This window comes from Acanthochromis polyacanthus, chromosome 8 (assembly GCF_021347895.1).
Source record: "Acanthochromis polyacanthus isolate Apoly-LR-REF ecotype Palm Island chromosome 8, KAUST_Apoly_ChrSc, whole genome shotgun sequence".
Classification (NCBI taxonomy): domain Eukaryota; kingdom Metazoa; phylum Chordata; class Actinopteri; family Pomacentridae; genus Acanthochromis; species Acanthochromis polyacanthus.
The window spans coordinates 32,424,506-32,448,972 of record NC_067120.1 but is presented as its reverse complement, the minus strand read 5'-3'; the positions used below and the strand labels follow the sequence as shown (position 1 = coordinate 32,448,972).

The following is a 24,467-nucleotide window of genomic DNA, read 5'->3' as shown; positions in this document are numbered from 1 at the left end:
TCGATTTGGATTTGGAAATACAGTTTACAAGTGAGTGAGTGAAGTAAAACAGGAGAGACAGTCCAAAGCACACAATCACACACAATCGCATGTAGCGAACGCCGCCCACCGTTACACACTTCAACACACCTGGGGCCGTGCACGTCTCTGCTTGCTTTCAGAAGTGCTGCCAGCTTCAAGAAAATAAACTACCAGGCCAGGCTTAAAGTAGGTTTAAGAAAAATAAAAGTACCATTTAATTTTATTGATTTCTTCAGAGCAAATAAATAAGAAAACAGTAGATAAATTGATTTGATTGATTGATAAACCAAAGAATATTGTCATAGTCTAAGTATTCACATGTATTTTACAGTCAAAATAATCCTAATAATAATAATAAAAGTCCTTTTTAGCTATAGGTTTTTTTTATATATATATATAAGTAGTAGTCTCAGCTTTTTAGCCACAACTTGGTTTGACCCAAAACAAAAACAAGAAGCATGTCTTTAATCAGAAGAGCAGAATGGCAGCCTCAGATTTCCACACAATCACTAGTAAGTTTCTTTTAGAATATTTTTTTCTTTTATATAACACTGAAGTACGGAAATACAGATATTATAGTCATCAACCAGATTCAGTTTTCAGTATTAGTATTACCATTATTATCATCATACCAGGAGAATAGAAACAGTGGCTTAGGTTTCGATATATTTATAGATCCATTTGTATATATACTGTGTAAATCATATATATATATATATATATATATATATATATATACATATATATATATATATATATATATATATATCATGTTAATTAAAGTTCATGGTTGTAAATTGTTTCAGTGTCCACAGTCCAACATTGAAGAAAAGCAAGGAAGGATCCGTGCTGGGAGGCAAACAAGTACAGCAGCAGATAAAGTACAGACATGAGGGAGGACGGGAAGATGGATGGATGACGGATCAGGACAGGAGGAAGAGGGCTCAGGTGACTGAGGGGATGATGGAGGTATACAAAAGGAAGAGAGAGAGAAATCTGCACTTTTGGGTAAACAGCATAGTTGAAAAGAGTAAAAGGGAGGACAGAGTATCTGAAAAACAGAGGCAGCGATGGGGAGAGCACCGACAAAGGACGAGGGAGAAGCAGACTGACGGAGGTGAAAGACCGCTACAAAGAATAGAGCTTGATTCAAATGTTTGCACAGCAGCCAGAGAAAATGTTAAACCCACTGACTGTGTGACTTGCATCAGTGCCAGTGTTAAGTTTCAGAACCACTGGATAAGGTTTACTACATTTACAAATAACTGTTTATGTGGAATTCCTGCTATTATCTGCACTGTCGCGCAATGGAAACCTAAAAAAAGGATTCCAGCTCACTTTATGTACAGTGCCTTCTGATACAATTCATTAGCCAGCAGCGTATTTACTCAATATTTTATAGTTTCCAGATGGAAGCCAGACAGCAAATCTGTCTCCTGTGATCTAATTTGATTTCCCAATTACATTTTGCACAGAAGTATAACTGCCGCCTGCGTTGTGTACGAAAAGAGTCACGTTTATGCACCACAAAATGCAAATAACCATTAAAAATCCTGGTTTGTGCGGGGCTTTGTGCAAGGAAACAGACAGCAGGAGGAGCGGATGGGAGGGGGAAGAGGCAGATGTGCGTTTCAAGAACAAAACGTAAAGATATCATAAAAAGCCGATAACTGTAATGACAAATATAAAACACAGCCTTACGGGAGAAGGTAAAAGTGTCCTCAGCTCCTGATTTTGTGATCAGAGTCGCGTTTCCCCCTATAAAAATTCTAGTTTGGCTTTGGGGTAGAAGCTGATCCAAAATCAGTGCAATTTGTGTCCAACATAAGAAAAGAAAAAAATGACTACCAATATGGCCACAGTAAACGGAGGATGTGGGGAGCAGTTCCTCAAGAAACATTCTTCAAAGCTTATGTTGGTGGTGATGGATGAATTAATGATTGGATGAATGAGCGTGGAAGGAAGGGAGGGAGGGTTACACTTGGGCTTTAGAACACTCTGGAACATATAAATGATCAATTGCGTCTTTCAGCAGAGAATAAAAAAGTTTTGGCTGTCCAAAGCTGCAGTCAAGCCACGGAGAAAACAGAGGGAGGAAAAGGATGCATGAAAGGATGGATGAAAGGAAGTGGAGAAGCTGTGGCTCCATAACTCCTCTTTCATTTTACTCCTGCTCAATCATCACGCTCTCACATCTCTCTAACATCTCTCATCCTTCCTCATCTTTCCTCCCTCTGCAGCGTCCCAAACAGAAGTCTGTTGTCTCGGTTCCTCTTTCTTCGTATTCGTGTCCTTTTTTTCTTCCTCCTCCCTCGCCTCCGTTAGACTTTCCACCTTCCACCAGCTCCTCCTCCTTTGTCTCCACCCCCCTGCTCCTCCTCCTCCTCTTCCTCTCTACATGGGGAACACCAGGAAGCCAGAGAAGGTGGAGTATTTCCATCCTCCCATTAGGTTTCCTCTCTCCAGTTTGAGGTAGGCCCGGTCTCCCTTCTCCATCTGGATCAGAACACCGTTGCTGGCCGCCTCGCGCGTCACGTCCTGGTCGCCGGCAAATGCTGAAATCACCGGCCAGCCGTTGTGCATCAGGCTCACCTGGATAGAGCAGGAGAGGGCAGACAGTTTACAGAACGAAAAGAAACTGAAGCCGCATAAGACACTTGAATGTGGATTCACAGCGTTGTATTTTTAGATTTTAAAGACGTGCATGCAGCAATGCAGGGCTAGAAGAATACGTTTGGATTTTTTTTTGTGCAGTGCAGTGCAGTCAGCACATTATCAATAGATTTATCAAGGGCGTGCTTGTATAAGACTTAAAGACTTAGGGAGACATCCACACACACTGCAACAACAAAAGACTCACACTGAGCCTGACTCAACAAATGTTTCGACGGGGAATAACGGCGTCCTCTTACACAGAGATGTAGCTGTCAGCGAAGTGTCCCCTCCCTTCCCATGCAGGCCAGAGAACGGCAACCAGACAGCCACTTTCATCACTCCTCTTTCTGAGCAGCAGCAGCAGAAACACAAGCGCTCCCTAGACTTGCTTCCCCTGAACTGGAATCACAGTTTTATGCTACCTCTGGCGCTAAAACAAACCAAAATGAATTTTTAGGGAAATGTCTGTTTATGCAGGATCACACTTTATAAACCCAGCGAGATTTCAAACCCTTCCTTTGAGCAGACTCGCTGCAAGCCGGTGAGAAAAGAGAAACAACACAGACTTTGTGCGATACGACTATTTCTAGAGGTGCTTGTTCAAGTCTTGTTTCCACAAGGCTGCGATTACATGGTGGCTGACGTGCAAAGCATTCGTGACTCGGTTGTCATTCCGCTTTGCAAATCGAGGCTCACATTTTAAGTCATTTTTAAATGTGATAATAAAGCATGAGATGGGTGATATGTGGCAAAAACGCTTTACTGATCTGACAAATGTGTCTGGAATAAAATACAAGGCAGGCTGTTAAAATGTTCTAAAGTTTCTCAAATGACATAAGACACACAAACACACTGCTGCACTTTGCAAGTGGATTTTCAGTCAGAACTAACAGATTATATTAGATTTGTGGGGGGAAAAAACAGGCAGAAATATATTTAAAAGTTTCTCATACCACATAAACACACTGCTGCTCTGTGTGTGTAAGTAAATGTTCAGTAATAATTGTAACAGATTAGATGTTATTTAGTGGTTATGTTTAGAGGCATAAACACTGCTGCACTGTATGTCTTTATGAGTGGATGTTTAGTAGTAATCTGAACAGATTATATTATATTTAATGGTTTGGGCTAGACTGGTGACCTGTTCAGGGTGTCCCCTGCCTTCGCCCGAGTCAGCTGGGATAGACTCCAGCACCCCCGCGACCCTAATGAGGATAAAGCGGTGTATAGAGAATGGATGGATGGATGGTTTGGGCTTACAAAAATTAAAGGTAGGCAGCTAAAATATATTTAAAAGTTTCTCAAACTACATAAGACACATAAACACATGGCTGCTCTGTATATACAAGTGAATGTTCATTTAATAATTGTAGCAGATTTTATTATATTTAATGGTTTGGACTAAAAAAAATACAAAGCAGGTGCCAAAATTGTACTTAAAAGTTTCTCAAATCACAACACACACATAGACAGACTGCTGCACTTTATGGTCCTCGACTTGCGTCATGCTGTTTTATTGTCTTTTTGTATCACAGTAAGGAAGTCAAGTATAGTCTAGTGGGACAGCTGCAGCTTTTACGTTGCAGTGAAGACAGCACACATGGAGATGGCTTTCCTTGTCTTCGAAGCACTGTCATCAGAAGGGTCTGCCTTACGCTTGGGTTAGAACATCCATCCATCCATTCTCTATACACCGCTTTATCCTCACTAGGGTCACGGGGGGTGCTGGAGCCTATCCCAGCTGACTCAGGCGAAGGCAGGGGACACCCCGGACAGGTCGCCAGTCTGTCACAGGGCTACATACACAGACAAACAATCACTCTCACATTCACACCTACGGGCAATTTAGAGTAGCCAATTAACCTCAGCATATTTTTGGACTGTGGGAGGAAGCCGGAGTTCCCGGAGAAAACCCACACATGCACAGGGAGAACATGCAAACTCCATGCAGAAAGATCCTGGGCCCAGCCTGGGATTTGAACCAGGGATCTTCTTGCTGCAAGAACAATGAACAATGAAGGGCAAAAAGTTAGCGAATGTAGCACAGTCCAAGGTGATGCACAACCGGTGAACGTAAACAAAGCCATCTTATAGTGCTGCATGACGACGTATACATCCGCTCTGCTCACCAACTAGTTCCACATAACCAGTTCCGACGTAACGACGAAATGCCACATGTCGAGGACATCCTAAACCGAGGACCCCCTGTCAGTGAATGTTCAGTAATAATTGAGATAATATATATTATTTGATGGTTTGGAGAAGCTATTAAATGGTTTAGAAAACGGATGAATAGGTGACCTGGATTATGCTCACGCAATATAATCCTTTCACCGCTTCTTAAAATTTTCACTACTTTTGTGAGACATTTTGAGCCATTTGTCTCATTTTCTGTGCAAGTGACAGCAGAAAAGAACTCCTCTACAAAGACACAAAATGCATTCTCACCTGCTCGCTGACAGTAAAGCTCACTTTTAGACATTTCTTGACCTTTTTTTTTCAAAGTGCAACGGTGTGTTAAGCTATAAAAGCAACGGTAGAAAGAGATGATGCTTTAGTGTATGTGGTTCTTTGTAATATCTATGTAGAAATCAAGGCAGAAGAATTTATGAGTCAGAAATTCACACCTGAGCTCTTAATACGTCAAAATATTTCTGTACGCCCTGGAAGCAAGTAATTGTAAAACTGCCACTAACTGATGGAACACAGTCATAAACATCCCATAATTATACACTTATCCACCTCATTCTGCCTGATGGTCAGGTGTGTGTGTGTGTGTGTGTGTGTGTGTGTGTGTGTGTGTGTGTGTGTGTGTGTGTGTGTGTGTGGGCAGGAGATGGAGAGCCTGTCAGAGTCAAGAGCTCTCTTGGCCCGGCACTCCTCTTAATAGCCAACTGAACATGGCGACTCAGATTGTATGTGTGTGAATGCATGTTTTTGAGTGAGTGTGTGTGTGTGTGTGTGCGTGTGTTTTGCTCTGAACAGCTCAGACTGTGACTCTGAAAATGAAAAACACTCAGACTATACTTAAATCAAGTTTATAAATTATCAGAATGGAAACGCAGCACAGGTCACGGCAAAATTTACATTTCACAATGTCGAAAATTTAGTTGGCTGAGGCTGCAAAGAATTCATACAAGAAGTTGTCTGGTGAAGTCTACATGTAGTTGTGGTACTTGTACTTGAGTTTAATGCATATTATATACTTATATGCTGCAGTGCCATCAGGTTCCGACAGTGTTGGCTAATATTAAAGCTCATCTCCCAAAACACTGTTGGTCCCTCCCTCTGATTTCGCCCCTTTATTTGTGCACGCGCGCAGTACCTGACAGGAGTGCCCGGAGTGCTGCAGCATCTTGCCTGTTTTGCTGTTTTCCACTCTTCTACATTTAATACATTTAGTAAATAATAAAGGAATTACGTGAGAATTCTGTATTGAGTCTAACTTGTCCTAATACCAAAATAACATGAATCTGCTAGGACGAACGAGTAAAGTTTCAATATGTGATTACACTCGTGTATCCCTCTCGATGACGTTGTTTATCAAACTTAGTGCATTTACGCGTGTATATGTGTTACATTGTTTATTTATTTCTATCTAGAGTTCAGAATTGCATGACTCCTCTGACGAAGAGTATGTCCCAGACGCCCCAACATCTTCCTCCAGAGGTCGGGCATCTAAACGAAGCCGTCAGACGGGCTATGGAGGCCGTGGTCGGGGAGCAACGCGAGCACCCCGACCACGGCATCTAAACGAAGCCATCAGACGGGCTATGAAGACCGTGGTCGGGGAGCAACGCAAGCACCCCGAGCCAAAAAACGTCCTGCAGTCTCTTGGCCTGACAAGCTGTGGGATTGGTAACTTTTCTGGAAGTTGCTGATCCCTGATGCGCTCTCATCTCAGCTCCTCCACAAGCAAAACAAATGTGGGCGCGGTTGCGTAGTGCGTAGCTCGCTCACCTCTGCATGGGCTTGCTTGCTGTGCGTGTAACCGTTGATTGACAGCATGACAAAGCTGAAGCTCGAACTTGATTGGTCGGCAGCAACCGGCGCTTTTTGGAATAACATGGGGGTCTATGAGAGGAAGGCGGAGCTCAGGAATAAATTTTCATATCACGTCATACTAACATTATATTATAGTATCGAACTAGACTAACACATTTAAGCTTTGTTAAACAATGATACATAAATTGAAAACAAACGGAAACTCCGGACACGAGCTTTAAAATTCTTACAATGTTTTAAAGAAAACATCTTAATCTAATGTTCAAGGAATGTTTTAAGGAAGTAAAGTTGCTAATTGGTCAAAAATGAAACAGTACAGGATGTTTTAAGGATATTTATCATTTCATGTAAGGTTCCTATGAGCTTATAAGTCAACTACAATGGAACGTTTTAAGGATATCTATCATTTCAAGTAAGCTTCCTATAAGGTTAGATGGGAACTAGGACAGAATGTTTTAAAGAAAAATCTTAATCTAATGTTCAAAAAAGTTGTAAGGATATTTCTTATTTTAAGTAAAGTTCCTAACAGTTTGAAATAATTTTGAATTCATCATTTTGAGTAATATTCCTTTGAGGTTAAAAGGGAACTAGGTCAGAACGTTCTAAGTAACGTTCCTATTGGGTTAACAGTGAACTAGGCCAGAACACTTTAAAGATATTTATCAGTTCAAATAATGTTCTTGTGAGGATAAAAGTCAACTACAACAGAACGTTTTGAGGAAATGTACTAATCTAACGTTCAAAAACTGTTTTAGGATATTTTTTGTTTGAAGTAAAGTTCCCAATAGGTTAAAAATGAACCAGGACAGGACGTTTTAAGGATATTTATCATTTCAAGTACTGTTCCTATAAGGCTGAAAGGGAACTAGGCCAGAGCATTTCAAGTAATGTTCTTATGAGGTTAACAGTTAACTAGGACAGAACGTTTTAAATATATTTATCAATTCAAGTAATGTTCCCGTGAGGACAGAAGTCAACTATAACGGAACGTTTTACGGATATTTGTCAGTTTAAAGTTGTTCCTAGGAGCTAAAAGTAATGTCCCAAAAGGTTGAAAGTGAACTAGGACAGAATGTTTTAAGAATATTTATCATTTCAAGTTCCTATAAGGTTAAAAAGAAACTATGACAGAATGTTGAATGCAGCATTCCTATGAGGTTAACAGTGAACTACTGTGGGACAGAACATTTTAAGGATCATTTCAAGTAACGTTCCTACGAGCTTAAAAGTGAATGATGGTAAACACTTTAAGGAAACATCCTAATCTAATACTCAAAGAACACTTTAAAGATATTTATCATTTCAAGTAACGTTCCTATGTGGTTAAAAGTGAACTAAGGATGACGATGAATGATATTTATGATTTTATGTATGTTCCTATAACTTTAAAAGTCGACTAAAACAGAACGTTTTAAAGAAAACATCTTAATCTAATGTTCAAAGAATGCCTTAGGGATATTTCTTATTTCAAGAAATGGTCCTATGACATGAAAGCTGAACTTGGTAAGGACGCTTTAACCTTTTGGAACATTACTTGAAATTATAAATATCTTAAAAGCGTTCTCTGCTAGTTCACTTTTAATCTTCTACGAACATTACTTGAAATGATAAATATTCTGAAAAGTTTACTAGGACAGGACATTTTAATGATATTAATCAATTCAAATAATGTTTCTATATGTTTAAAAGTCAACTAAAACAGAACGATTTAAGGAAGCATCTTAATCTAACGTTTAAAGAACACCTTAAGGATGTAATGTTCCCATGACGTTAAAGCTGAACTTGGACTGGACTTTTTACGAGCATTTATCATTTCAAGTAGTGTTCCAAAAAGTGAGTTTAACATTGTTTGCAGGATGTGGTTAGATTATTTTACATGATCCAAAAGAAGAAACAACGTTCAAAAAATGTTTTCAAGATGTTCTGACAGATAACGTAATCACTACTGTGACATATTAATAAAAGTAGACGCTTTTGCTTGTAATATTCAGAGAATGTTTTAGGGATGTTGCTGTTAAGAAAGTTAGGAAAACGTTGTAAGAACATTACTTTTAAGAAGAACATTCTGGAAACTAAAACTTCCAACGGAAAATATTACTAGAAATTTCTCAAAACATTTCAGAACCAAAGCATTCTAGCTCTGTGACAAATGGTAATTATTTGCTCACCCAGTTGGCTTAAAATGAGGTGTATTAGCAGACAGAAATATTGTCATGCAGCCCCAGCCACACACAGGAACAACTGCAGTATCACTCAGGCTGATATATGTGAGACAATAGGCTGATTTGAATTTCACAAAAACACAAATAACTGATGTTTTTCATCAGTCGGCTGCAATTAAACTCCTCGCTGACACAAAATGTTTGTGTCAGCCCCTGCACCTACTTTATATACAGTAACCATCTGAGACTAACAAGAGGCGAAGGATGCCTCTCTCAGCGTGAGATGAAAGAACATTGTTTTGGCTGTCTGACCTAAACTTGGCACTGCTTGTGGGTGGGAAGGAGTCACCAGAGTCAGTGGGTTTCAACTCATCTTGCAGCAGTTTCAAGTTAAGAAACATGTACAGAAAAATCTGACTTCTGAGGCAGATCCCTTCTTACTTTAAGTCCCCCTTATCGATTTAACCTTTAAAAATTCAGCTCTGTGTATCAGAGTTATATCTTTTGTCATGAGAACAATCCCTTCCTGCCTTAAAAAGATGCAACTACGCTGTTGTGCTTTCCACAGATCTACAAAATCCCTGCTTCTCTCTCCACTCAGCCACACCACTGATAATAGCCACACCAGCTCATCTATGGCTCTGCTCAAACTTCTGCCTCACATTTTCAAACTAGAAACCAATTCTGAAGAAGAAGCATGATACACAAAGACCCTCGCTGCAATCTCACAACATTGTTTCCTCAGGTTTGTGACATATGAAACCCTGGAAGTCTGAACTGGTGTCTTTGAGACTGTCACCTATGCACTGCAGTTTCAATGTTTAGCCAAGATGTCGACTGCTTATTTCACCTTCTTTCAGCACACACAAAACATATGTTCATAAGGTAAAACTGTAGCTTTTCACTGGAGGGATGCACAATGTCCATGAACAGTTAATTTACAAATGACAAAAAAATAAAGAAACACCGCTGCATTCGTTTTTGGCCTCGTTTGTTCACAAACATCACACTGTTTCCAAGAGTCCGCCGTAAATAAGTAACATCACTCCAGATTACACTTGAGAAACAAAGGACACGGTTAAAACAAACGGCACAACCTTTTCTTCGCGAGGGCAATGCAGGGAGATTGAGGGTGGGCTTGTGAAGAAAAATGTTTTAGGCTCCCCTCAGTGTGACGGGTTTCTTTAAAATCTACAGTGAAGCTTGTGGAGAGAGAATGCAAAGGAAGACTTTTAGTTAGACTTATTAAGCTGCTTAGACAAACAAAATAGAAAGAAAACTAGACGGAGGGTAGAAAGAGATCGATGGCCAGAGAGATGTCGGTATGTATACGGTACATGTAAAGATATATGCAATCCTAGAAACAGCTAATGCTTTTGAATAGTCTGTTATATTGTAAATACCAACAATGTTGCACGTTTATTGTAAATATCAGCAATTTTGTCATCTTATTTTCTTATTTCCAGCACAATTTGAATGTTTATGGCATATCCTTTTGTACATTGGCTTCCTTATCTTTCTTAACCTTTTTAATGCACAGCATGGGTCAAAAGTGACCCATGTTCAATGGAAAATGGGGATCTCTTGACCCATGTTGTGCATCAAAGGGTAAAAACAGAATCAGAATCAGCTTTAATGGCCAAGTACGTACACAACATACAAGGAATTTGGTTTTGGCTGTTGGTGTCACCCTAGAATAATAAAAAATAAAGAAACTATAGAGATAGCAACAGAGAGGAAAAAAATAGTAGTACTAAAATTAAATATAACACAGTATATGCAAAAATGTACAGCTAGAAAGGAATATATAAACACAGTAGTGCAAAAATGTAACGTGTGAGCTACTGGATATGTTGAATTTCCCCAAGGGGATGAACAAACTATCTATATATGGGGATAAATAAAAACACGATTGGAGAATAGCCAGACAGAACAGGAAAAACAGGAATTCAGTAAAGCAGCGAGAGCAGTGTAAGACATGGTTTCTGTCCAGTGTGCATGTAATGCTTCCAAACAGAGACAGAGATGGCAGACAAAAAAGAAAACCCTCCCCAACATCACTCCGTTACCCTCAGATACGCACACCTACCCAGCAGTTCAGCCAAGTCACTCATGTGGAACGCCGACAAACCCACATTTCTGCACAAAACACACACACACACACGAGCCCCCTTTCCTTCAGTCAGTTATTTAAACGCAATCCCTTGTCGTCTTCCTCGCTAAACTCTTCAAACCTGGAATCTTGAACATTGCCAGGCTTGTTTATCGGTTAAACTAGCTAATGACTTTTTGGCTTTCGTGCAGAAGTCTCCGAGCCAAGAGACTTGTGTGATATTTTGCCTACTGTGCATAAAAGATGGCAGATTTCATAAATGCAAAATAGGCTATAGTGTGATAACACTGAGATCTTGTTTCTTTGCTGCTTCTCCTATACACAAACAGCCACACAGGGTCAGTGTGTACAGCATGCTGGTGATGTATGGCTCTAATAAAGCTGTGACAGTGGCGTTGGAAGGATGACACTGTGTTCACCACACACAGAAACAGGCACACACACACCTGTATGAATAGAAATCATGTGTCGGTCGTGCCTTTGTGTGTCTGTCTGCCACCCTCTTCCACACACACTGTCAACACACACACCCGCACAATTACCAGCCATAAATATAAAAGCATGATAATAGGGCTTCGCAGCATCACGTCAGGCCGCGATCGATCTGCATTCATTAATGCGTAAGCACCAATTAACCGGCTGAGTAATGGAGAAAGAGACAGAGTAACATGGAGGGGAAAAGAGAGAACATTAAAAGAAAGAAAACAGAGAGAGAGAGAGAGAGAGAGAGAGAGAGAGAGAGAGAAAGAGGAACAGGGTGCAATGGCAGGAGGGTGTTGGAAATGGAGGAGAAAGAAAATCTGGCTTCGGATATGTAAATAGAAGTTCCCTGACGTCTCAGTGCAGCACTTAATGCTTAACGACATGATGATATCCTGTTATTGCATCATCACTTCCTGTCCATTTGACTGTCTTGACATGACAATGATACTCTTCTGGTTGTTTTTCTTTTTTCTCTTCTTATTTTTCTCACTTTCTCCGCATATTTTTGTCCTTTTCTTTTCACCGTTCTCCATTTTTTTTCGTCTCGACATCTTTTCTTTTTTTCCCCCTTGTCACATTTCTTTCCCCATTTCCTCTGTCTTGTTCTGTTTTTTTCTTCATTCTCTCTCTCTTTAAAGGCAGAAGACGGGGACATGGTGATAATACATACATAATAGTCCATCTGTCTGTGGTCTGTGACATCCCCTATCTTTAAAATTGCAAGTTTCCTATAGCGGAAGCTTTCTAAAGTTTGCTGCAAAGTTAATTCAGGGTCATTCAGGAGATGGGTGCATAGAACAAAACAACAGCAAACTTCTAACAAGAAAGGCAGTGTTCTCAGGGAAAACAAAGCCCAGCATCAGTGAATGGAAGATAGAATGGAAAGATTGACTGTGTGTAGGTGAAGTCTGGCTCTATTCAAAGTCAAAATAACATGCAGGGTTTATCTGTCAAAGAAATACAAAATGAACTTTGAATAATTAACTTCAATAGTAATTTGAATGAGTTAACTTTGCTAGCATTGTTTTAATCTCCCATTTTTGTTTCATAATAAGGGCTGCCATCCCTTTGAAATATATAGTAGTACTTAACTGGACCTGAGTGAAAACGACAGGATTCCTGCTGTAACGACAGGAATGCAGGTAAATAATCAGGTAGTTTATAGGGGGATTGTAAATGTGGCCTCCCTAAATGGACGTTTTTGATGCAATGTTCCTCTTCTAATACTGGATGGTCTCACAGCCAACAGAGTTTGCATCATTTCTAGTGACACAATTTGTATTCTGGGAAGAAAGCTTTGCCTGCTTCATAGTTCTCACTTATTATAGGAATATGGAACGCCTGTGCTGTTCAGGAGTCTTTATTTAGGTCAACCTCGTGTGTTTATTGGGTGTTTTTTCAGCATTTTCTGCTCTTTGTTGATACAGCTTATGAGCAGATGTTGAGGAAACATACACCAGCTACTTTCAACAATACAATGCAGGAAAACAATTACAAGTCTGCAACTCTGAGTATTAGGCGTGTTTTGTAACCATTTTGAACAATGAGTTTTTCCATTTCATTTGAAATTCGTAAATACATTGAGCACACAGCTGTAGGTTTGTCTGAATAGAGTCTGTCTGTTAAAGGAAACTCTTGTCTCCAAAGCAGTGGAACACTCAGTGACTGAGATTTTTACCCTCCAAACCCTAAATAGTTTTGGGGCGTTCTCTTTTTTTGGTGTGTTCCTGTTGCATTTTTACTCACTGTGAGCTTCTTTATCACTGCAATATAAATTCCTGTACTCGATGGAAATGGCACCATGGCTAGAAGTAGAGAGAGCTCAGAAATATCGACATGCACTACAACAAGTTAGAATGCATTAATGTTTGAAACAATTAATTTCTTCAACAACTTATTTTGATAAAAACACATTTTAATGTGCTTCCATATTGTTTCCTCTATTCTTTCTCAGTCTGCAGTTCAGGTGAAAAGTCCCTGAATTTTTGTCAGGTGACTGTTGATTGCAGATGAGTCAGTAAAAGCCTCTTGGGTGCACCAACAAGTGCAGATTTTTTTTGCTTTTTACAGGGTCTGGTGAAAGCAAAGAGGTTTTTGGCAAAATTTAAAATAAGAAATGTAGAATAAAGTGATTTTGATAAAATATCACAATTTTAAGCTCAGATTGAATTCAAATTCCCAATGAAATGATATGTCACAAATGAGTAGTTCAAGGACTTTGGAGAGTTGGAAATTCGATGATTCTTTTTTTTTTTTTTACACTTGATTGTAAAAAGCTGTAATTTTGCAGATTTTCAAAAGACCACATGCAACCAAGTGGGATTTTGAGGGTTAAATTATGACTGCTGTGAGATGAAAGAAAACACTTCTTTTGTTTGCACATCCAGTTTAACTATTACACAACATTAATACACACAGTACGTATTTGTAAGTTTCCTGCTATTTTCTGTACATTAAGTCATTGCTCCTCCAGTCAAAATCATTCCTAAACAAACAGATTGTGCTGCTATGAGCACAGTATCTAACAATCGCTTCCAGAAAGTGCTGTCGCATACAAATTACAGGCGGTGATGCTCATGTCTTCTAATGAACTTATCCTCCATCGGTGCCGCAGTGATCACTGCAGCTTCTCCACCTTTGGCAACAGTGGGATGGGCATTATCCTTAATTTCTGCCTCAGTGCTTCTCATTGTTTGTTTGTAAGCAGGAAACCTCACTGAACAAATGTCTACTTGCCCTTTAGAAAACAGGCACAGAAGAGATTTCTCACCGGTCAAAGCAGGTACAGAGTCAAGTCTAACTGTTTCTGCGATAAGAATAATAAAAGCGCAATTTCAGATGTGAAGTACAATGGTGATGTATGCATTTGGCATATAGAAATGGTAAATTTTATGTCTGAGTGCCATCTAATCAGGTGTTTAACAAGTAGGTGTATAAGCCTGTGACTTCTAACATGTTGCAGTAGGAAAAACATGTATAAACTACCAAATGAATGACAGCTAAACTTCAACTCCCTGCTTCACTTTCAGCTCATGCTGGCTCACTATTACACCGTGTCAATAATAATCATTTGTTTCTGTTCAGTGTTAATATTTTGAGGTAACAAATATGTAAAGAATAGATAAAAATATCAGTGCAGAAAACATGGAGGCCACCAGAGCAAAGGTCAAGTTACTGAACTACTTACATTACAGATCCAGTCACTAAAACAAATGTTAGAAATGTCAGCAGATCCTCACTAGTCTTCATCAATACTGCCTCAGGGAACAACATCATTAATCTCAGGAAACCACTGGGCAAAATCTTCAACCATCATATTTTTTTTTGCCGTTAGCGTGAAGCAAAACGGGCAACTCCGACACCAAATGTCGACCCACATCAGATGGAGAAAGACAATTAAGAAAAATCATTTGAAAACTTCAACAAGAGCAGATGGTCCTATGATTCTTTGCCGCATTTAAAATGCACACCCCCCCCGAACACTTTGAGCAAACTCAATGTACCCCGACTGAATTACTTCACGAAAACAAGCAGAAATTATTCACAGTGGGAGCAGGCGGCCCTTGACCCTGACCATGAGACACACAGAACGTAGCGCAACAACAAGACAAGACAAACGATAATAACGGTTCATATTAGATTCTTACAATCATCAGAGGACCAGAATAAAACTAATGAAATAATAAACAGCTATAAAATAACTCAGACGAAGGGCTCCGTCATGCAGAACCATAACGCTCTGCTCACGTTGAGGCCTGTGGCTCAGCTGGAAATCACAAACTGCCCACTGCAGCGTCAACACAACCTGCCCCACGTCTCACCTTGTAGATACAAGCAAACAGGTCATATTCTAACAGAAACATTTGAGAAACCTGCACTCATGTTTTCAGAGTTTGACACACATGTAGCATTGTGTGGCTCTTGCTAAATGCAGCTTTAGATGCAGGTGTTGCTGTTACTCTGGCAGTGGACTGAAAACGCTGTTTTTTTCAGACATAATTTAGATTTTGTGCATTTTGACAGTCTAGCCATCAACCTACATCATCATCCTGCTAACATGTGAAGAGAATAACAATTTTTACAGTTTTTTTTCCTTAAATTACTGGTCTGAGACCTGGGAAAAAATCCTCAATGCTTCTCGGCATAAAGAAAACATGAAACACGTTTTTTTTCCTAATTGCCCACTGGTCTGTATCAATCTTGTTCAACCCACTTTTATTGGCTTTATAGTCTTTTTCTATTTTGATTTTATGTGATGATTATTAATATTATTGTCAACTACTTGTATCATTGAATTGTTTAACTTTATCATGTTGTTCTTTAAATACTCTTTAACTTTATATTTACATATTTGTGTATATATTTTACTTGCTTACTATTGCTATCATTTTTAACCTTGCTTATGGTATAACCCTCTATTTTTCTTTCATTACACCTGTTCTTTCCCTTACTTGGATGTGGCATTTTATTATTCTATCTGGTGGTGTTGTACTAATTTAATATGCGAATCTTCTACCATGTTTGGACTGACCAGACTTCTGTTGTTCAATGCTCTTCCTGGGTCCTTTTCTTTTTTTGTCCTGTCTGTAAAGCACTTTGTAAATTCGGTTGTAGAAGTCCCTTCATAATAAAAAGTTATTAAATTCTTACATTATTGTCCAATGAGGACATAAGATTCTTGCAAAATTTTAAAGAAAAGTAAACAGCTTTTTAGAGTAAAACAGTGAACATAGAACCCTTTTCATCACCTTATTTAAAGCAGTTCTATGCTTTTATCATATGTAAATTCTCCCAAACACATCAAAAAACACTGAACTCTACTTTCCCGAGACAAAAAGCTTCCTAAAGGTGAAAAAATCAGCTCCACAGTGGCACCTGAAGTCTCACAATACCTGGTTTACTTTCACAATATTTCTCTCAACACCTATTCTCCTTCACACATGAACACAATCGCTGCAACCTTCTATTATGTGATATTCACAGATTCATGCGGTAAAAATGATGCCAAGCGGCTGGTTCGTACGCTTCGTATGTGCGTATTATTCAGTCACATTGTTAGGGCTCAACACCACAATATAGAGCTCTTGACTTAAGGTTATTTTCGGGTTACATTTAGCTTAAGTATAGAGTAATAGAGTTACACAAGTAGTAGGTATAGTAAGACAAATGGAAAATAATGTTAAAGTCCTCTGAGGCAACGAAACAAGACTGTATGTGAGTGGAGAAAACTGCATGACTTCTAAAAACAGCAGTTTAGAAGCATAATCTCTGCAATTAGCAGCACAAAGAGTGAGAAGAAATGCTGCTCCATTAGACAGTCATCACATTATATCATCAATAAAATACAATCATGCATCCACAGCAATGAGAGACACATGTTTTAAAAAGCATATTCAGTGTATTTCTCTGTGTACTACACAACAACAGACTCTTTAAATCAATTCTTCAACTTAAATCAGTGGATCATTTCACATCACCACTATTGTCCAATCTTTCATCAGGCAAATTCAATAAACTTTCACATAAGAGCGCCAAAACTCATCTACCAAGGATATCATTCAATGCAACAGTTGTTGAATCATTTCACTAACAACCGCACATAAACAGAATCCACACAAATCCTGAACGTTTGACCTCTACAGCAACAGGATCCGGTATTTCTGAGGACATTTTGCTGGCATGGTTTGGGTCCATTTGTCCTCTTAGAGAGAAAACAGCCGCTGCAAATCAATACAAGGTTGCTCTGAGTGATCACCTTTATCCTTTGAGGAAACGGTAGAGCACAAAGGGTCACTGAATGGTTTGAAAATTATGTGAACCATAGGTTGTGCTACTGTTTCCCCTATTTTTAAACTGTTCAGCCAAAAATAAATTGGTCCAGAGACAGAAATGCTCGTGGTACCTGCTAGAACTAGGAAAAAAACAGGTAGCAATGGCAGTTTTCCTTAATCTTCAGTGGGCTTATCATCTACAGCTCCCCGTTCTCTTGGGCAATGCTCTGTAATGATGGTGCATCTTGTGATTTTGATGATTCGCTAAAAACTGTTGGAAATGTGGGTTTACTAGACAGCACGAAGCTTGCAAGAGACCCGATTCTTGGTGCAAAAGAGTTGTAAGAGTCACTGTCTTGACCCATGAATGTCTGTACCCAATTTTGTGCCAATCAGTTTGGTAAAAAGCTAAACATTTCATTGGAGAAGTAAAACAAATTGGCATGCTAACGGTGCAGTAGACTCTCAAAGTCAGTAGATTTCTGTCCGTATAAAACTCAGTCCATCCGCTAATTGTTGACGTATTTACACCTGGGCTACAACAATGAATCATCCCCAGAATGATGCCACAAACATGTCTAAAAATGAGTCTACTTCAGTGCTGCAAAAATGTCTACACCTTCTCTTGAAATACTGTTTGCAAGCCCTGACAACTCCCAGAATATACCGTCTCTGTGGCTTTCTTCCTGCGTTCTGCTACCACACTTTCAAAGTCAGGAGAACATAGGAACAGATAAGATGCTTATTTATGTGGCTTTGACTTGCCTCTCGTTTTCTGCACATCTCCACAGTATGAGATGAACACTGTCTGAACCAGCAGCAGAGGACGAGTGTGTTTTCTGTTTTTCTTCCCTTGTCACAACTCAAATCATGCTGTTTATTCTGTTTATCATGGCGCAACATGCCAGCGCATTGCTGGCCGCTCACTTCTTTCAGACATAGAAAAAAAAATTGTATTATTTCTGACATTCTCTTGATGCTAGTCCCAGTTTTTTACTGTAGCTGAAGTTACTGTAGAGAAAATTAGGTTAATTCTGTGCTATAAGCAAAAAAATCTGTTTGTTCATGGCACACCTCAATTACAAAACCCCATTTAGTCACCTTTATCTTCACCCTTTCTCACTCTATACAAAGTAGACTGCACTACTTGTGGCAGTTTACTAATACTGGAATCCAAACATCTCTGAACCACCATCTTGGCCATCAGTAAAGGTAGAAAACCTGCAGAAATTGGAGTCAGATTTACTTTTTCCCAGTGTCGTTATAGCAAAACAGATGCAAGTGAGTCCCTTTGCTGACCGCTGAAGACATTAGAGAAAGAGCTGGTGAGCTTCTATGAATTCTGGACGACCTCCACATGTATTATCTGGGCATTAACAAGGCTGAGATGTGTCGGCGCAGCCAGGCAGGGGGTCGTCTGGGCTCAATGTACTTTTTGAATATTTTAACTGGCTCTGCTCAAGCTATTAAGCTGCACTTCATGCACTGCTGGAAGCTACAAAAATGATTCCACCTTTAAAAATCGGATCCTTTTGGCACATTTGTTGCTTGTTATTATACTACTGACCATTTATAAAGAGTAATACAAGCAAACAATGCACAGTTGAGGTAAACTGGTTCTCCATTTTTGTGTTTCCTTGCATCTCAAAAGCCCACTGGCTGTAGTTGAAAGCTGCACAGGGAATCAAACTAGATTAAATAAACTGTTTGATGATATTCAAGGATGTCTAGGAGGGATGTGGCTGGAGTAAAGTTTCATCTCAGACGTTCTATACACGAATTAATCTTTAAAAGTGTTTTTAAAACAGAATTTAGCAGCACTTTAATGAAGGGGTGCATATATAGCATTAGCACTTTGTGATATGACTATTTTAATCAGCCTAATCCACTCTGGACTACACAGAAAGTACAACTGCAAAAAATTGTGTGCTTGCAAATTTGCTTGCATTGCACACCTGTTAGCTTCATACTTGGATTAAATTCTAGTGCTTAATCTGTGCTCTTAATAATATTTTATTATGTGTAATTCTGCCCTCAATAGAACTTATTAAGCAGATATTAATAGACTGCAATCACGCCTTGAAGCTAATTTACAAACTGGAACAGTTAACGACGACACTAAACACACATTTAGAATTCACTATGACATATATGCAGTAATTTGAGATTAGAATCGACCATGTTGGTACAATTTTGCGTCTTTTATAGCTGGAGTAAACAATACTCTTAGCAGAGATAGAATTTCCTCTCTCAGCGTACAGTGCGGCATTTGAAAACAGTGCATGTTCACAATTTCTCAAGGCTCCACCTAATTTGTTACGATATGGGATGACTTCAGTGACCTAAAATAGAGCATGTGTGTACATGTGTGTATTAGAAACCAAGCAATATATAGCACCAAAGAAAGATAAAAGGATTCAGGTTTGTTGGAGACAGCTGCAGCTACTTGGAGTCAAATTGTAAAATATGGAATTACAGCCCATTGAGCCGTATGGATTATTAGCGGTGCAGCGTGCTATCAGCAGCTGGAAGCAGTGCCTCCAGGTTTTTATTCTCTAAATGGGAAGAAAAAGGCCCTTAATACACACACAGCTTGAGGCATTTTAGATGTCTAGCTTTCAGCGCGCCAGGCCCGCTTTGACCCGAGGCCTGCATGAATGCCTCTCAGGATTAAAATACTGATGTAAAATATCACTTATTTACACTGAAATACTACAATATACAAGACTGTGGCATTTATTTTTCAATAATCTTCCTTTGCTGGCGAAACAAAAATTCTTTTGCTCTTCATTTTCTGCTCTAAAGTTTAGATCCAGGTTAAATTTCAGAGACGATAATTGAAAATAAGTATTAACACAATGCTAACACCTCTTCAGCACGAACAGGCTGATAATAATAGACTCTCGGCTTATGTTTTGCTTAAGTTTCTGAGCAGAAAGCACATTAACCTCTGTCTGATACCTCAAACATCTTCCAATATAGACTTTTATGATCTGAAAAAAGGCAGCTTAAATCAAGAAACTTATGATTAAAAAGCCATCTAGCCAGAGAGCAACTGCTGATATCCTACCAGCACTTTGTGGGGTTGTCTTTTTGATCTGTGAGCCGTCTGTTCCGAGCTGCAGGTACGAGATGTTCTCAATTCGTGAGATGGAATGTATTTGTTGAAATTTAATTTCTAATAGAGCGCGGTAACACGTGTAGGAAATGTAAACAGCTGCACCTGAAGTAAAGCTTTTTGATATGCATGCTGTAAGTGATTCTCAGAAATGTTGTAAATCGGAGGCTATCCGTTAGCCGATGGGTGACATCGTGGGTAGTGATGGAGTTGCCTTCGGATCAGAGAATTTGCTGTATTTAATTTGCAATACTTGTGTTTAATTGCTAGGCGGAAAGCAGACACCCAAAGCACTTCTCTCACCCCTTGCAGGTATTCAGACGAATCCCTGAGAGATGGAACAAACTCTTTATGCTTCAATTCATACTTTTATCCAGCATCTGCTAATCAACAGTTACTCGTGATGTCTGGCTTTCTTCCTATGTCTCGCCTGCCTGAACCTTCTGCTGTCCATTATTTGTTCTTTCTCTTGCATACATTTCGTTCTTCATTTCTCATTCCCCACCCGTCGATTCTCCCACCTTTCCAGCTTCTTCTTCCCCTGTCTTCTTCTTTTTTTTTTCCTGTGTTTCACATTTACTGTCCTCGTTTTTTTTTGCCCGCCGTCTCTCATCTCCTGCTCGCACCACAGTAGCTGCCTCTAAGGCAATCAAACAGTGGGAGTTTTCAACACAGCAGATGCGCTGGATGGATGGGAGGATGGGTGGAAGAGGTTGAGGGTGAGCGGCACACAGGCTGGACTGCTTGGAGAGAGGACAACCTACACCTGGTTTTAGTTTTCATGCCAGAATAAAAGCTTTGACCGTTCAAAAAAATATGTTGTTGTTCAGAGAATTCACTGCATCCTGGACAGGACTTGAAAGTAAATTAGTTTTATGAGCGTTTTGCTGCACAAATAGCAAAACCTCATCGCTACACCGCAGCTTTATATCGAGAAAACAGCAAATTTGGCACCATGACACGATCGGTTTTGTGTTCTGCATGTTGTGCCTCCCTTGATTGCCTTAACAGCACGAGTCAAGTGTTTACCATCCACCATCTATCTGCATGTAGATGAATGGCAACTTGACATAGCTTCCGCGCGCCCCTTCCTCAAATATCTCCCGCCCTTCTTGTTATTGCTGTTCCTTCCATGCTAATTAATTCAATAATAAAGTATATGTAGCAAAACCTAATGCCAAGGACCCGGGGGAGCCACCAGCATAATTACACAGCAGTTTAATTTGCAAGAGATACGTTGTAATTAACGCTGTGTGGCTTTGTAAAGCGTCATCGTGTGTTTAAACGCCAGAAACCGCTTCCCTATCACTTGACACATCAAAAGGCTGCATAAAAGGAGTTGTTAGTGGGATGAAAGAGGAGTTGTGATGGGGCACACTGCAGGCAGGGAAACAAATGAGTGAGAAAGCATGTGATTTCCGCACAAAACCTGTGTGTGCAAGAGGAGGAAGAGGAGGAGGATGGCGGAAAATTAAAAATGCCCATCTCTGTTTGCTCTGCTTCAAAATGTACTTAATGTTTTAATCTTCTAAATAATCAAGCGCCTCAGTCAGCCTGCTGCCTCGTCTCATCCAGAGAGAGGAAAAGGAAGCGTCGCTGTCCGTGGTGCTGCTGGAGCCTCCTCAGCAGCAGCTTCGTCCTCCTGCCGGCTACTTGTGCTTCGTTTGGCTCCGTCCTCTGTGCATGTATTGATTAATTATGATCGGGCTGGCGGGTGGCGGGCTTTCATCTGTTAACGCCCGCCTCTGTCACTGTCTCCGGGGAAAGGCATTTCAAACATCTACAAAATGAGTGCTGCTCATTTTCAACTTTTTATGAGGGAGGGAGGAAACAGCAAGTTGAGGGAGGCGGGTGACACACAAACACAAGCTCACACACACACATGCATCCGTGCACATAAGCACGCAAACACACGCTACCTGTATAGTTTGGCGGTTGTAGACTTTGACTACGTGGAAGTTAAAACTGTAAATCCCTTTGCGTGGTGCGATGAAATTACTCCTCTCCTCGTCAAAATTCCTGCCAACATTTACTAGAACCTGCAAGGAAGAAAGAAAAAACAAGAAAGAAAATTCCTCTGATAAAACTGCTCATCTCTGTTGCATCATTTTGTACCCTGAAGATCAACTGAGTGCATCAAAAATGAAGAATTATCATTATTATGGGCGCCCTGACAAACAAACAGCAGCCTGCATTTAAAAACAAAAACACACAATCCCAACTGTTTTCATGTAACAAGTGACTCATCTGATGAAATGCATTCGAAGGAAATTCACACTTAGCCTACTCATTTATTGACCAAACTATTCAAAACTGATTGTTTTTCTACATTTCCCCCTCTTTGGCCACACATTCAGATCCACAGATGCAGAGGAATAACTCTTTTACATATATAAATATCCTTGTCAGAAACTTTCAAACTTTATGGGAGAGGAGGAATGAAAATGAGAACTTAATCAATCTTTCAAATGGAATTTTCAATTATGCATCTCTGCAGCCAAATGTCTGGTTTTATGGACGCAGGCGAACTATGGCGCTGTAATTGAACGGCAGTTTGAAGGAGGATTAACCTTTAACGGCATGCGGGTAGGACTTCGCCCTCACGACCTGCCGTTACTAAATTATTTGGGGACATGTCAGGGCTCATCAACCACTACTGTCACACCTCCGAAAGTTGAAATAAGGATTTCCCTGCCAGACCTGTGCGTATTTTTGGACCAGTTTGGAGATTAAAGAAGAAGAATCCAATTTCGTTTATCCATCTGCGCAAAGACACTGTGGCACCACCTGCATCCACCACTACATGTATCCTCTCACACTACATGCAGTAAGTTGAGGCGTTTCTGCGCATTTTGGAGTTGGTGCCAAAAAGACGCACAGATGCGTAAAACACAATCTGAGTATAGTCCACCCAGAAACCACCACAGCTCCTTCAACGTCATGCATGCGGCTGTAAACTTTGCCTTTTCGCTATTATTGTTTTTAAATATAATCAATATATGTTTATTTTTGCCTCCTACCCGGTCGAAGTAGATGACCATAGTCCGGTTGCTCATCTCCGAGGGCTCGTGGTTGGTGTTCCGGACTGCGGAGAACGCCACCTTTGCGCTGCCGGAGCGCACCGAGATCCCGAGCGCCGTGCCTGTGGGGTCCGAGGTCGGGTTGGAGTCGCACACCACCAGGCACTTCCCCTCCAGGACGATCGGTTCCGTCTCGTTCTGAGCGCGGGCCGGACTCGCCGCGAGCCACACGGCGCTCAGCAGGCAAAACGCCAACATGCCGGAGACCGGAGCGGTGAACTTGTTCGCACCTCAAACCGCGGGTCTGTTCCCCCTTTTGTTTTGTGTCAAAAGTAATAAAAAGTAGAGTAAAGCAGGAAGAGTTTCCCGGTGTTTTCCCCCGAATATCGGTAAAAAGGCTCGTTTTACAACTAGAGCGCACTCCGTTTTCTTGGCTTTTTTTTAAACGAGCCAAACAGCAAACTCCTCAGGACGATGTGTTTTCAGGCGGCTCTCCTCGTGTTGTTTTCTCGGAAATGTTACTACCGTCGTATCTCCAGTCGAGTCCGCAGGTTTTGGGGGATGTTCTTCCTGGTTTTGGTCACTTGTCGGCGGCTCTCGGTGTCTCGGTGCGCGGTGCGGAGCGGCCCTGGACGACTGACGAGGCAGCGGGACTCATAGCGCGCGGAGGGAGGAAGAAGAGGAGGAGGAGGAGGAGGAGGAGGAGGGGGAGCTCCGTCTGCTCTTTCTCGCGCGCGCCTGAATTATTGATATGTGAGATATGAGAAACAGAAGAAGAAGAAGGGATGAGGCGCGCGAGCAGGAAAGATGCTCCCCGCCCTGGACTCACTCTTTCTTTTTTCTTTTTTTTAAGTTTTTCTTTTTTTTTACTTTTTTTCCTACAGACCCCTCCTCTCTCCTTCCTCCCTCTCCCGGTAACGGAGACTCATCATCGGATTAGCGCGTGCGCGTCTTCGATATTTTCCAATCACCGCGTGCAGACCGCCCCCTCCCCGCCCAGACACTTTACCGAGCAGCTCTCTCTCTTCCCCTGGTTTAGTCCATCCCAGACTCCACTGTTCTTTCTATCTATCTATCTATCTATCTATCTATCTATCTATCTATCTATCTATCTATCTA

At 40.5% G+C, this 24,467-nt stretch overlaps 1 protein-coding gene across 1 annotated transcript; it reads right to left on the bottom strand.

Annotated features, from left to right (window-relative positions):
- Positions 1-208: 208 nt before the first annotated feature.
- cbln1 (cerebellin 1 precursor) lies at positions 209-24,175 on the bottom strand. Its single transcript, XM_022205700.2, has 3 exons — positions 23,349-24,175; positions 22,248-22,367; positions 209-2,613 (listed from the first exon to the last, which is right to left on the bottom strand). The coding sequence occupies exons 1-3, from the start codon at positions 23,604-23,606 to the stop codon at positions 2,416-2,418; spliced, it is 576 nt and encodes a 191-aa protein (XP_022061392.1). The 5' UTR covers positions 23,607-24,175; the 3' UTR covers positions 209-2,415.
- Positions 24,176-24,467: the final 292 nt, after the last annotated feature.

Excerpts from the sequence above, each read along its gene's own strand:
- cbln1 (XM_022205700.2), bottom strand. The coding sequence starts at position 23,606 with ATGTTGGCGTTTTGCCTGCTGAGCGCCGTGTGGCTCGCGGCGAGTCCG. Across the intron at positions 22,368-23,348 it reads TGGTCATCTACTTCGACCGG|GTTCTAGTAAATGTTGGCAG; the intron begins GTAGGAGGCAAA and ends TCTTCCTTGCAG. Across the intron at positions 2,614-22,247 it reads ACAACCGCCAAACTATACAG|GTGAGCCTGATGCACAACGG; the intron begins GTAGCGTGTGTT and ends TGCTCTATCCAG.